Below are 14270 nucleotides of genomic sequence, written 5' to 3'. Positions count from 1 at the left end.
AAGTAAGTTAACACTAGATAGATTGATAAAGAAAAAAATAAGGCAAAACAGTTTTACAAAATGCAAAGTAACCACAATAAAATCTTGCATGATAATAACTAAACTTGATAACAAACCGATAATCAAACTTTATCACAAACAGCACCAACAAGACTCAACAAAGTTGAACAAACTAAACTTTAAAAAGACATGACAAACTACACCTGCATGATAAAACCAAACAAACAAAGCCAACAACAAAAAGTTAAAGACACCAATCCTAAAGAAACATTTAGTAACGTTACTACTAGTTATCACCATAAACACCAATCCTGTCCATGATGTTGGCCACAGTATCCTTGCTTTCTCTAAGTACCTTCACACTCCTGCTCAGACGTTCTCTCTTCCCAGATATCGAAGGAGACTCCTCGAGCAAACGCTCGACACCACCACCAGACGGATTTAACAGTTCATGGCATATCTCCTTATTCAAATCATTGCTAATAAGTTCATTGATGCTTAACATCAAATGCAAAGCTATAACATCAATTAGCCTCCGCAAAACAATCTTCCAATAAGCTATCAATCTGGCCTTCAAGTCATAGGCCTGCACCAGAGTTAACATGTCAGGATATTTCATCAGTTTAACAACATCAATCTCACCAACACCTTCCAGTTTCACAGTATTTCCTTCACGATTAACATTCATAACCTCTTTCAAAAAAGCCTCTTGATGTGACATCAGCTTGTTATACTCTTGCAAGTACTCAGGATTACATGTGTAATCAGTGTGCTTTTCCATTTGAACAGCTTGCTGAACATGTTGAGTTGAACTCTTCTTCTTCTTCGCAATCAAAATCTCCGCAGCTCTACGAATTGATACCTGAAGCTGATAATAATTGGAAGAGTGGCTATTCAGAACAGAAATAACAACAGTTTCCAAATAATTCCACACACTGTCAACAAAATTGATTGGCATATAAGAAATGCCTTTAACTTTTTTGGAAAGTAAAGTAAGAAATGCTGTTCTTGGCATGAAGTTGGGAAGACCAATAATCTTTGCTTCTTCGAGAACTTTTATCTCGTCCATTAGAAAGTCCTTACTTGGATTACTTTCTGAACAGTTTTCAAGTTCACTAGCATAGGAATTTAGCATTTCCACTAACCTAGCAGTACAATGCATTTCCTTTTGCTCAGAGTATTCTTCAAAATCACCATTCAGAAGAATCTTTCGAAGAGAATCTCTTGACAGAGCAATAACTTGCATAAAAGTAGCCATGACATCACCCATTGAAGACAAATTAGCAGGTAAATTTTCCAACTCTTTTAAACTATTACCGAGCTTCTCGTTAATCTTCTTAATGATTTCAGGCAAGGTTTTGGATATAATCTGGGCTTGCACATGAACAAGCTTCTGAGCCAATATTGGAATTCCAACAATAGACTTGTCTATTTTGGACAGAAGAGAATGAGACTCAAACAACTTCATCTCTTCATCTCTGGCAACTTCATAAGACTCATCGCCGATCCTATTCCTTACACAAACATAACCAAGACCTATGTTAACATCATCCGCTGTAACTTTCTCCAACAAACCTTCTGGAGACTTATCAGCCTTTGTGACAACAGCAAGTGTCCTCAGACCAGTTTTGTCCACAGTTTGTGACATCCTAATAGACTCACAAGTTGTAAAATCGACCGTAGCAGAGAGAACATTCAAGATAATGCTTTCTTCTGGAGTTATATACTCCATGATGATATCCTTAATCTGATCATAGATGTTATCCGGTTGACCATGAACCGGTACACGAGTTATTCCAGGAAGATCAACCATGGTAAGATCAGGAACACCATTCTTCTTCACAATCAAAGTCAGTGGTGTGTTAGAAATCCCTTTAGCAGTTCCGGCAAGCTCTTCAGTAGCAGTATTAATTGCATGAGAAACATTAGCCTCATCAGTTGAAACATTCTTGCCATTATACTCTAATATGAGCTTTGGCTGTGGAAGTGGATGATTCTGAAGGCGCATAATCAAGGGTACCCTAGTGCAGATTCCCTGGCCACGGGGCAAGCTGATACCGGCAAGAGATTCAAGGACACTTGATTTTCCAGAAGACTGGTCTCCAACCACAACAATGGTTGGAAGCTGAATTCCTTCTCTAGAAATGTTTAGGCGCCTTAGATTTTCAAGAGCGTCGAGAACCGGACGTATCTTCTCGTTGTAAGAAGATACAATGGGTGCAACGGATAGAGTTTGAGATTGATCAGCATCAACATTGACCAATGAAAGTGATGATTCATCATGATGTTTGGTAGCCTTTGTGGAGGAACTCTTCTTTCCAGGTGCCATTGTTAAGAAAAGTAGAGTGATAATGAGCTGGTTATGCAGAGGGAAATTGCAAAATCTTTGGTTGAGCTTATGATGGATAGAAGTTGAGGTTAAATGCATATTTATAGAGAGAACTTAAAGGGATAAGTGAAATGAAAAGGTAGATTTTGAAGGTTGTTTGGTATCTTGCAGAGAGGTTTTCAGGGGAATTGGAGTTACTGTTGGGATACTGGGTTGTTCAAAGTTTTGAAGTATTGAAAGGTTCCTCGTTAAGTGCATGATAGTAATTCCTCTAGGATTATTAATTCCAATGCAATAATTCAAATACTCCTACAACGTTTTGTTTAGCTAGGATACAAAATTGTCGTCATACATTAGTCGTCATTATTTCCATTACTACACAAGATCAAATACTACTAGAAACAAACAAAAAATTTAAATCAAATACTCCAATCAATCAATAAAATCAATAATTTTTGCTATTTCTAGTGGATTTATTTATTTATTTTTAATAATATGCTTACATTAACTAACTTTTATCTCATTTCGAATTTTTTTTCAATAAATATTTATGTGTATTTTAATAAAATAAAAGTTAAAAAAAGGAAAATAAAGTGCCTCAAGTATAGGATAAACTCTTTTTTGGCTCTACTTGGCAAAGTTAAGTAAGCTTTCTAGCTTAAAGCCAATAATTTATAAATTTTGTTCCATTATGGAATTAGAAAGAGATGTAATATGGTGCGTAATCCTAAATCGATGGTGATGATCTTCATAGGGTGGCGCGGAGGTGGATATGCAATGTTAGTATTTCATCGTTTAAATTAATCGAGATTCAAGATGAGCATAGTAAAAAGTGGAGATCGAAAAGTGTACCTTGCATTTCATGTGATATAATTTTTAAACCTTGGGTTAAGTGGAGTTCATTTGGGTTTAGCGATTTAGGCCGACCAGTTGCCCCCTAAGGCTTGTCGGAAACTAAGGGAGTCAGGGAAGCCTATAACAGTCGTGGCCGACCTCTAAAGATGTTGCCTGATTCGAACTAGAAGTGAAAAGCTTGAAGTCAGTTGAAAAAGTAGTGGAAAATAGATGCATTAACTGGATTTTCCTCATTGAAACATTGTGTTGCTCCTTTTTGACACATGGGTTGAAGTGCATTTGAGTTCGCTTGCATATATTTTCAAGGAAAGATCCAACCATTGATTTCGTAACTTATTTTTACTGTTGATTTGCCTCGTTGAATCATCTTTTCCTATATATATAAGTCTTTAAGGGCGAAGGAAATTTTTCACAGTCTTGAGAGTCAATTTTCATTCACAAGTGTTTCTTACTAACAAGTGTCTTCTACTCTTCCTTCTTGAAAATGCTTATCGAAGCGGTTACAGCTCTTATCTCAAAGTTTTTCTCTTTCTCCATTATTTTGCTCATCCACCCTCCCTGATCAGGTACGATTCTCAACTCAGCTTTTACCTTTGTTACTTTCATCTCTTTCGTCAAGATGAATGATAATCCTATTCGCATAGTTAGTGATTCTGAGAGTGATGTTTCTTCCATGACGAGAATGGGGGTATAACCTGATTCACATTCCACCCCCATTTCTCACGATTACACGGGCCACAAAGTTGTGTCCTTGACCGATGAATTTGATTTGGGAAAGGCATTTGGGAAATTTTTTGATGAGGGAGACTTTTTTCTTAGACTCTTTTGTTGTCGTTTTATCAGATGATGACGTCGATGAGGGTCACACTCAGGCTCATGTGCCCTCACCCATCTTACCTAATGTGGAAATACAAGTTGATAAGTTGATGAGAGAAAGCATTGGGGATTTCATCCGGGTTTATCAGGGAACCTATAAATGCGAACTCAATGATGTAGAAATTATGACCCACCTAAAGCACTAGGGTAGGCCAGATGAAGTTTCTTGGATTAAGCCCAACGAACATTTTGTAGAATTTTGTTCTGTAGGTTAACCTAAAGTGATATATCTTTAAGGACATCAATTTTTTATGATGACTACTAATGTTTAAAGATGACATCCAAAAGTCTAAAGATGGATAAAGTCAAGCATAAGCGGCTAAAATGATTAAAGATGCATACAAAACTATTAGGGTTTGATAACGGACTTAACTCTATGATGATAGCAAACAGACGAAATATAACTCAAGCCTTATCATAAAGTAAACTCAAACAAGTGTTTATAATAATGAATCATCTGACAAAGACTTAAAGTTTATAGAAGCCCTGCCTCGACGCATCCGAGTGAATATATTATAAAGCATAAAGGCATTATCGTAAAAGTACATGGCCAAATCACACATACATAAACTTGTTTTCCAACCTTTTTCTCACAATTTTTTTTTTGAAAAACACATTGAATTCTTGCTAGATGAGTTAAGAGCTATCAAAATAGCTCTAGGCAAAGTCTTATCTTTGCCAATCGATTGACACATTAACCTAATTGATATGCTTAATTCAACATAAAGCCCTAAGCGCTTAGGACAACATTTTAATGATGGCTAACGACTAAATGTCTTTCCTTTCTTTTTGAGTTTTATAATCGATTAACCAAGGGTAACCAATTGATTAGCAAGTCTTAAAAAGCCTTAAAATCATTTCCTTTTTTCTGCCAACCTCTAGCCTATAAATAGATGACCCTTCCTACTCATTTACATCATCAAGAAACGTGGTGTGATTTCTCACCTCTCACTCTCTCTCTATAAAAAATTTCTTTGCACTACTACAAATAACACTTTTTATGACAAAGCTTTCACCTCAAACATACTAAAAATCGAAAGTGTATGTCTTGGGAGCGCAATGTTTGATTTTTTTAAAAGAAAATAAACAACTTTTTCCCTCGGTTTTTTCAAAAATCGAGGTAACATAGCTATAATTGAGCGTCGTGTTTTATCCATAAAAAAATAATAAACTTCTTATCTATGTTTTTTGGGAAAAAGAGGGAATATAGCTATAAGGGATCTCACTTTGAATCCCTATTCGTTCATTTAAAGTTTTTTCAATGATATCTCACTTGGCGTCTTTCCATATTCCATGTTTTTCTTTATTAATTAGTAATTATCAAAATCTTTTTTATATCACTAAACAAGAATATGCATTCATAGAAAAGAGAATATTTCATTGATGATAAAAAAAGGACAAGAGATAATTATTCCACATATTCAAACTTATGACCCCATTTAACTTCAACATTATCACTATTAACTATCTCTAACTAAGAGAAAATTTCAGAAAGAACTCTTCCATCTGGTATGATGAAAGTCATTTCCTCTCGAGAGATGATTGCCATTTCCTTTAAGAAGTTAAAAATGGTAAGAGGAAGATTAACTCTGACTCTGCGAGTAAGGAAGTACAAGAGACGTTTGTCGTCTCAAGTAACTATTTCCAGTAGTTTCTCTCTTTGGCGGAGATTTTACAATAGAAGTTGAAACCAAACTTTTGCAATTGGGAGTAGAGTAGCTGGACTGGCGGGCTTATCACTGATGGCATAAATTAGGATAGGGTCACTTGGAAGGGGAAATGTGAACATATAGAGCGTAAATGCTCAACTCTCTAGAAGGAGTTTGTAAGTTATTGAGTGCGCCTAAAAGGGGGGAGGTGAATTAGGACTTTGAAAATTTATCCGATTTTAGAATACTTATTCTTATTTTTCTAGTTTAGTGCAAGAGTTTATAAACATCTTTCTTTCTTTTCTGGTTTATGATTTATAATGAAAGCGGTAAATGCGAAAAAGTAAAAAAAAACACAAGGATGTATCCTGGTTTCCCTCACATTCCGAGAGTACTCCAGTCTCCTTTCAACACGAAAGAGATTTCACTATTGTTAGATATTTGTACAAACCTAAACCTAAGACTTCTCCTACAATCTTCTAACAATGAAACCACCAAGAACAATCATCTTGGATCAATCAAGTTGAAATGAGAACAATCCTCTCAGTTTCAACCTCTTACTTCCAAAAATCCTGGATAGCAAGGTACAACCAAACAAGTAGACCAATAAAACAACCCTTTCCTTTCTACTATCCTGTTTCCAACAATCATGGACAACAAGGAATTACAAAATAATTCTGGAAAACATTATTAAGAAGTTTGTAGTATATAAATGCTAGGGTTAAATAAGTTTTTAGTCCTTATAAATATGCCACTTTTCACTTTTAGTCCTTACAAAAAATTTCGTCGAATTTTGGTCATTATAAAATTTTCCGTCATAAATTTTGGTCCGTCCCGTTAGATTGCTCTAACGAAGGCTTACGTGGCATGCCACACGTCTCGCCACGTCAGACAAAGACAAAATTAAAGAAAAAAAGGCCGATTGCGGGGGTTTTAAACCCCTTTTAAATACCCTTTTTTGCTTGATATAGATACAATACAATGGTTTTCCATTTAATATAGACAATATTTATAGCTCTTTTTTAAATCTTAATATTTCTTGATATATCACTATAACAAGACATTTGTAAAGACCATTAAATTTCATCAATTTAGAATATCAGTATAGAAGGTCTATACAGCGAAAAAATAATGTTTAACAAATCATTCAAATTTGCAAATAAATATATTATTATGATAATCATTTGTAATTTTGTTTTGAAGATATTCAAATTATATTAAATTTTTCTTATTGATGAAAAAAATAATTGAAGTGTGAAAAAGTATATTAATTTTACTATAATTATTTTTATTTTTACTTCGACAATATTAAAAAAAAATAATTTTAATTAATTTTTTATTCTCATTTGTCCCTATATATTTTTATAATAATAAAATGATTCTGATTTTTAATTAAAATATAAAAATTAAAACTTACTAATTGAATTGTGGCAAACAATTATTTTTATATAAGGGTTAAAAATTTAATGTGTAAAAAACTATAGTTAATGTGTTATTATTATTTTAATATTGATGTTGGCTATTAAAAAAACCACTAATTTTATTCTTTTACTACAAATATTTGTCATGAATATAACTTTTATAAAAAAATAATGTATATATTATAATCATTTTTTATTTTTTTGAAGATAAAAAAATAAATTACCGTATTAATTAATGACAAATAGTTCTCCCAAATATAAATTGCATGCTCCAACTTCAACCTTCGACGACTATTTTCGAAAAATAAGATGAAAATAGTGAAGTATAAAAAATTATAATAGGTGTATTATTGTTCTTTATTTTTATGTTGTCAAATTTAAACAAAATACTAATTTACGTAAATGACATGCATTTCTGCTAAATATACTTTTTTATAATAATTATTATTTTATTTGTTATCATTTATTTTATTAAATAGAAAAAATTAATTTGATTAATTGATAAAAGATAAATAATTGTCCCACCCATAAATTTTATCTTTCAATGATATTTTTTATTGATTTATTTGTCAAGTTTATAATTTTTACAAAAAATTTATTAGGAGTACTAATTTATATTAATTTTTATACAAATTATACAAAAAAAATTAAGTTAAATTCATTAATGAATAAAAATATATATAGCTAGAGCAATACTAAATAAATAAAGTAAACAAAAAAAATAAGAAAGGTGACTAAGACTTTAATAATTTGATTAATAAAAGATAAATAATTGTTCCACTCATAATTTATATCTTTCAATGATATTTTTTATTGATTTATTGGCCATGTTTATATTAATTATAAAAAATAATTATGAATATTAATTTATTTTAATTTTGATAGAAATTGTAAAAAATTATTGTTTTTTAAGTTATTTAAAGGGGGTTTAAAACCCCCGCAATCTGTCTATTTTTCTTAAATGTTGACTGTTACTGGCGTGGCGTGACACGTGGTGTGCCAAGTAAGCCTCCGTTAGAGTAATCTAACGGGAGAGACCAAAATTCGTAACGGAAAATTTTGTGAGGATCAAAATTCGATGAAATTATTTGTAGGGACTATAAGTGCAAAATGTCATATTTATAAGGACCACTAACATATGTAACCCTAAATCTTATGAAGGACTTCTTCTCTTTTAATATGAAACTTAATAACACAATACTCTCTTAAGCGCTCAAGATACTTTTATGAATATGATATGAAAATGTTATTGAAAGATACTTTTATGAATATGATATGAAAATGTTATTGAAAAAGTGTTACTGTATGAATATTCTGTTTGAGAAATTATGCTAAGAGTTTTTGATAATTGTTTGAAAGAGGTAACAGTAAAATGAAATTTGAAAACCAATTTATAGAGTGAAAAAAACTCTTCATAATCATGGCAATGGTTAGAAAAAAATTACTGAAAAATAATCCATTTAAATTGAAAAGTTGTCATGAAGTGGAGTGGGTGAGGTGTTGTTTTACGTTACAACATATTTAAAAAATATACAGTGTCATCTGATTGCACAGAATATGCAATCGATTGCAAGGACAAGGAATTTGAAAATTTGAACTATTGCACCTGATTGCATATCCCATGCATCCTAATGCATTAGTTCAAATTGCATTTTCTAAAGACCATTCAATCGATTGAACCAACACTGCAATCGATTGACTTGATTGGATTTTGCATTTTTTATTTGGTAGTAACGGAACCATTTTGATACGATCGATTGCACGATCGTTTTCAAGACCATTCAATCGAGTGAAGGGAAATTGCATCACAATGCATGCTGAAACATTTTGAAAATATTTTAATAAAAAATTCCATACACAAGACTTGAACCTAAGACCTTTTAATTCCTTAACACATGTCTTTCAACCAATCGAGCTAATTCACAATTCATTGAAAGTATGCATAAGATATATGTAATGACAAAACAATATTTTCCAACACTTGTAAAAATATTTGAAAATAATTTTACCAAGGTTTATATGAAACTGATAAATGAATGATCATTGAGCACTATTAGATTGTATTAGATAAAGAGTTTCATATACCTTGAAACTTGATGAAAAATCTTGAACAAAGTCATGCATCTTTTTCCTTATTTTTGCTATATGTCCATGGTCTTGAGAGATTTAAAGTTGTCTTCGTCAAAACATAATGTTGAAGAAGCTTGACTTCATAGAGTTGGTCAATTTGTAGGGGAAGGTCAAGCTTGATGAAGCTTTGCAAGAAGGAGTGATGGTCCATGACTCTCCTTCAACCCTGTCTCCCAAATTGTTGAGTTGGAGTCCTCCCTTGAGGCAGAGAAAAAATGGGGTCAGGAGGCTTCCGATGTCATTGTTGAGATGTACCGCTGCACGGAGGAGGCTCGAAAAACTCCTCAATAAGAAGCTAAGACTCATGTTGAGGCTCTAAAAGCTCTTGAAGATGGGGTGGCCACTCCGATATAGAGGTTTCACGATTCCTTTGAAAGAATTGTGCAAGGTGTGTATGGGGTGTATGACTAGGTTGTGGAGCAAAAGAAGGCATGTTATCACAATGTCCCTCTTCTAGTTAAGGATTGAACCATTTAAAGGCTGCTCCATAAGGGAAGTACATGAATGATCAGGGTGTGTCGTCTTCGGGTGCTGAAGATTTACCTTTTTTTTTTGTAATGTTTTCCAGGCTTTTGTGTTTTGGATATGATAACAATATTTATGTAAATATATTTTTACCTCAATGATTTAAAATTAATTTAAATTTGTGTCTTAGCCATCTATTTGGACCTTATTTCTTGTCGCCTCTCGCATCTGATTGGTTGCAAGTTGTTATTACATCATGGCCTACTCATTATTCCTACAATATTTTAAAATTTGTTTGCCTCGTGGGTGATTTGTATTTTTTCAGCCTCAAAGGCGTCCTTTGGTGTCCACTGGCCGAGCGTAAGTCTGCGTCGCGCTAGCTGTAAGGTGTTCTCTGCTTTGGGGATATCGTCAGGGTGCACCATAATGCATCCGATTGGATTTTGAGGTGGATCACTATGAATTCGAAAACATGTTTCCAAGAATCCATATCTTTTTAGATCAATACACACCTTATTTTATGTACCACCTATAAGATTATCCATATCAGGGAATCACATCCATTTTTCCTCTGGTGTCAGACCACCAAGGAATAAGAGTTGCTTAAATTCCATCAAAATATTTTTTCTTGTATAGTATTATGTATGCTTCCTTATGAGCCTTCAAATATTTGATAATTTGTTGTTGAATAATGCGAGCACCTTTAAAAACGCTTTTTGAGAATTTGAAGTTGGAGAATCCACAAAATATGTATCAACATATTCGAAATAGGACAAGACTACATCGTTGAATTGTCACTATATGTTGGTTTGACCTTCTTAGAAATACCCTTTTTTTTGCTGATTCCGAGGGTGGTTTCTGGATAGGCAATCTTCCTCAACTACTAGTTGATGTGCATTTTCATATTGTTATCAGCTTTCAAAAATCTCTCTTGAATCTTTTCTCGTTCAGTCATGATAAATATATTTGATTTAAAATCCTTCATCACACCATCGTCATCAAACCAGAGACTTTTCCGGTGCGTGTAAACCTCATCCATTCGTATGGGTCTATCAAGTTTCATCTTCTTTGAAATTAAATAAGTACATAATAGACTCTGTGTCTTCCTAACTGTACAACCATACTTTGAGCAACATGAGCCTACTTTCTCTGCTAATTTAGCTTCGTGATAAATTAAATTTAATCCCGCTCGAGATATATTTCCTATCAACTGTGCATAAAGATTGTTGTCTCTGAATCAATGTTCTAATATTGTAATGTTGCGACCAAATAATGTTTGTATCTCATTATGTTGATTTTGGATTATTTGGTTCATGGAGTAATCTCTACATATATCACCTTTACTATTTTCCAACCAATTCTTCAATATAGCATGAGCAGATTCAACTCTGTTAGTTGTTGTATTTCCAAAGTGTCTAATCTGATCGGTTCAAGAGCAAAAAATATTCTCCTTCACCTGGTCTAGAATTGCACCTTCAACATATTTCAAGAAATTCATATATTTCTCACACACCCTCCTGAAATGTATTACAGATTTGACATATATCTCTACTGTAGACGGATTTATTATAACATTCCAATCATTCATTATACTTTCCAATATCACACCAACTTTGACCATTTTCCCACCTTCAGCCTTGATTTGTTTGGTCCCTACCACAAACTTAGGTCTATTTCTCAAATAATTGGTAATATAGATGTATGATACATCTTTGCAACCAAATTCATTAGTGCGGTATTGCAATCGGAGACAATGACCTTTAGCATGTTTTCTTGGTCCTTCAACATAGTCTGACACATTTATAAAGCCTAAGTAATATGTGTTGAAACAACTTTGGGGAAACATGATGAGTCCAAAATATATCTCAAGCGATTTTTCCATCCCCACACTCCCTGTTCCAAGATTCATAATGATTATCCAAAAGCTTTAATAGTTGTTGCATTTAAGTTTTTGGACCTCTTATCACCTTTTTGTTTTGGGCATGAAAGCTGAAAGTTGTATACTTGATTAACATTTGAGACATTTTGAGGTTTTTTCCGTTTCAAAGTTACGATTATGTTTTTGGGATGCACCATGTTCAATGCCATGTCAAAAACAAGATCCTTCTCTTCAGAATTAAGGCGACATGCAATGGGATGACCGACTAATTTGTAACATAAGTCATGATTATGTATACAATAAACAACATTACAATTCCATGTATTATTCACCATAAGATACTCGCACAACTAAAAAGGACACTCAAATTTCCTTGCTCCGGTGTCATCTTGTTTCAACTTTCGGATAGGATTTATGTACTTGTCACTTCTTTCGCATCTTACTGTCACAAATGTCTGTCTTCTATTATAACCATCATCTGACCTCCTGATTACAAAATTGAACCCCAATTTGACAGCCTTAGTACGGATCCATTGGAACATATGTTCACGAACAACAAACTCTCGTTTAGTTGATTTTTTTTACCAACATCTACCTCGACATCAACCAATAGCTTTAGGGAGCGTCATGGTGCACCATATATAAGGCCAATCATAATAGAAAAAATTAAAAAAAACTCAAATTCAACATTACAATAATCTGGAAATACACTTCCATATTACATTCTAGCAAGTAATGAGGAAGGAAATACATGTTCATTACCTTAAATTCCAACTTCTTTTGGTCTTTTTGATGTGAAAAAACAGAGAAGTGTTGTTTTGAAGTACAAAATTTGATCGAGTAAGGAAGGAGACTTTGGTAGGGTTTGAAAAAGAATGATGGTATGATCATGAATGAAGAATACATGCAATGTGGTGTTTTATTCAATTTTTCACTTGACAAATCCGAATTTGCACTTTTAAATTATTCAATGAATTGTAAAATAAACACAACCAATGTATGGTTAGCCCGAAGATACACTTACAGACTATTTTCTACTTTCTAACAAAATGAAAAATGTGTTACTTATAACATGCTTTAATGTTCATCAAAGACGTTGGAAGATGTACTTCCAAAATATTAAAAAGGACAATTTCAAAATTTATTAGAACCTTTATTTAACACTAAAGGTGAGAAAAGCAACTTCAAAATATATTTGGATTGCTCCGTTAACTATATAATTTCAAGGCGTACTACGAAAATATGATATAACAAATAATATTAGGAAATTTCTTTATAAACCTCCCAACCTTCTTGATCACCTCCGACGAAAATCTCAAAATGTCCTTATATTTCGGAAATGCATTTCCGAAATCACTTTTTTTTGAAAAAAGCTTGATTTCGGAAGTGTATTTCCGAAAACACTTTATTTTTATGAAAAAAAAGTGTTTTCGGAGATGCATTTCTGAAAACACCCTTTTTTTCCAATAAAAAAAAAGATGAATTCGGAGATGCACTTCCGAATTCACCCCTGGAATATTTCGGAAGTACACTCCCGAAACATTGTCTGATACAGAAAACAAAAATCAAGGTAAATCAATTGTATTAATAATATAATTAATTTGTATTAATTAAAATTATATAATTACCAAGATTAGATTAAAAGTAATTGATTATATAATTGCCTGATAAAATTAATTGATTAATTTCCAAGATTAGATTAAGTGTTCTTTAAAAAAAATAAACTGCTGTATTCAATTATATTTATGTTAATTCTTTTCATTTTGGTACTTTAACTCTATACATAAAACTTTAAATTAGTAAAAATAATTATTCAATCTTTTCTTTTCAAATATTAATTTTTTTCATTTTGATAAAACTTTAAAATATTATTATTCTCTTAATTTAATTGTTTATTTTTAATATTTATTTAATTTTTTAATATATATTTTATCAATGATATGTCTTTAAATAATCATTAGAACATATAAATTAATCAAAAAATTTATATATATTTTAATATACTGTGAATATACAAGTATCGTGAGTATTTTATATACCATTGATAAAACTTTAAAATATTATTATTTTACTAATTTAATTATTTATAACTTTAATATTTATTAATTCATTTTTTAACTATTATTAACTATTTAAAAAGTAAATAGTTGAATTATTAAATAAATTATTTATAAAATTGTAACTATTTAACTAAATTATTGAGATTATCTAAAAGTTATTACGTTAATTATAAAATAGCTAAATTATAAATATAAATAGTTTAATAGTTAATTACAAAATATAATTTTAACTTTAATTAAAATTTATTACGTTAATTATAAAATATCTAAAAGTAATAAAATTTATAAAAAAATACAATTAAAATTTTAATTTTAACAATTAAAACTTAACTCAAATTTATAAATAAATTAATAAAATTTAAAAATTAAATAGGAAAATTATTAAACTAATAATAATTTAAATTTGTATTGATGAAATGTCATAAAAAAATCATTTGAAATACACAAGTGCACCACGTGAAACTTTACAAAAAAAAATTAAATTAAAATAGTAGCAAATAATTTAGAGGAATCAAAATTTATAATTTTTTTAATATACTAAAAGTAATAGTTGATAGATTCAAAAGAATAAAGAATTAAAGTATCAAAATGAAAAAAAATTATTAA

General features: G+C 31.5%; 1 protein-coding gene across 1 annotated transcript; it reads right to left on the bottom strand.

Moving 5' to 3' along the window:
• Positions 1-286: 286 nt before the first annotated feature.
• Positions 287-2329, bottom strand: LOC131607872 (dynamin-related protein 4C-like). Its single transcript, XM_058879826.1, has one exon. It carries the CDS (start codon positions 2327-2329, stop codon positions 287-289), a length of 2043 nt encoding a protein of 680 aa, XP_058735809.1.
• Positions 2330-14270: the final 11941 nt, after the last annotated feature.

Source organism: Vicia villosa, linkage group LG5, assembly GCF_029867415.1.
Source record: "Vicia villosa cultivar HV-30 ecotype Madison, WI linkage group LG5, Vvil1.0, whole genome shotgun sequence".
Lineage (NCBI taxonomy): Eukaryota > Viridiplantae > Streptophyta > Magnoliopsida > Fabales > Fabaceae > Vicia > Vicia villosa.
The sequence above is the reverse complement of the archived record's forward strand: the minus strand, read 5'-3'. Positions and strand labels throughout refer to the sequence as shown.

What these genes read in the sequence shown, in the direction of transcription:
- LOC131607872 (XM_058879826.1), bottom strand. Translation starts at nt 2,329, where the DNA reads ATGGCACCTGGAAAGAAGAGTTCCTCCACAAAGGCTACCAAACATCAT.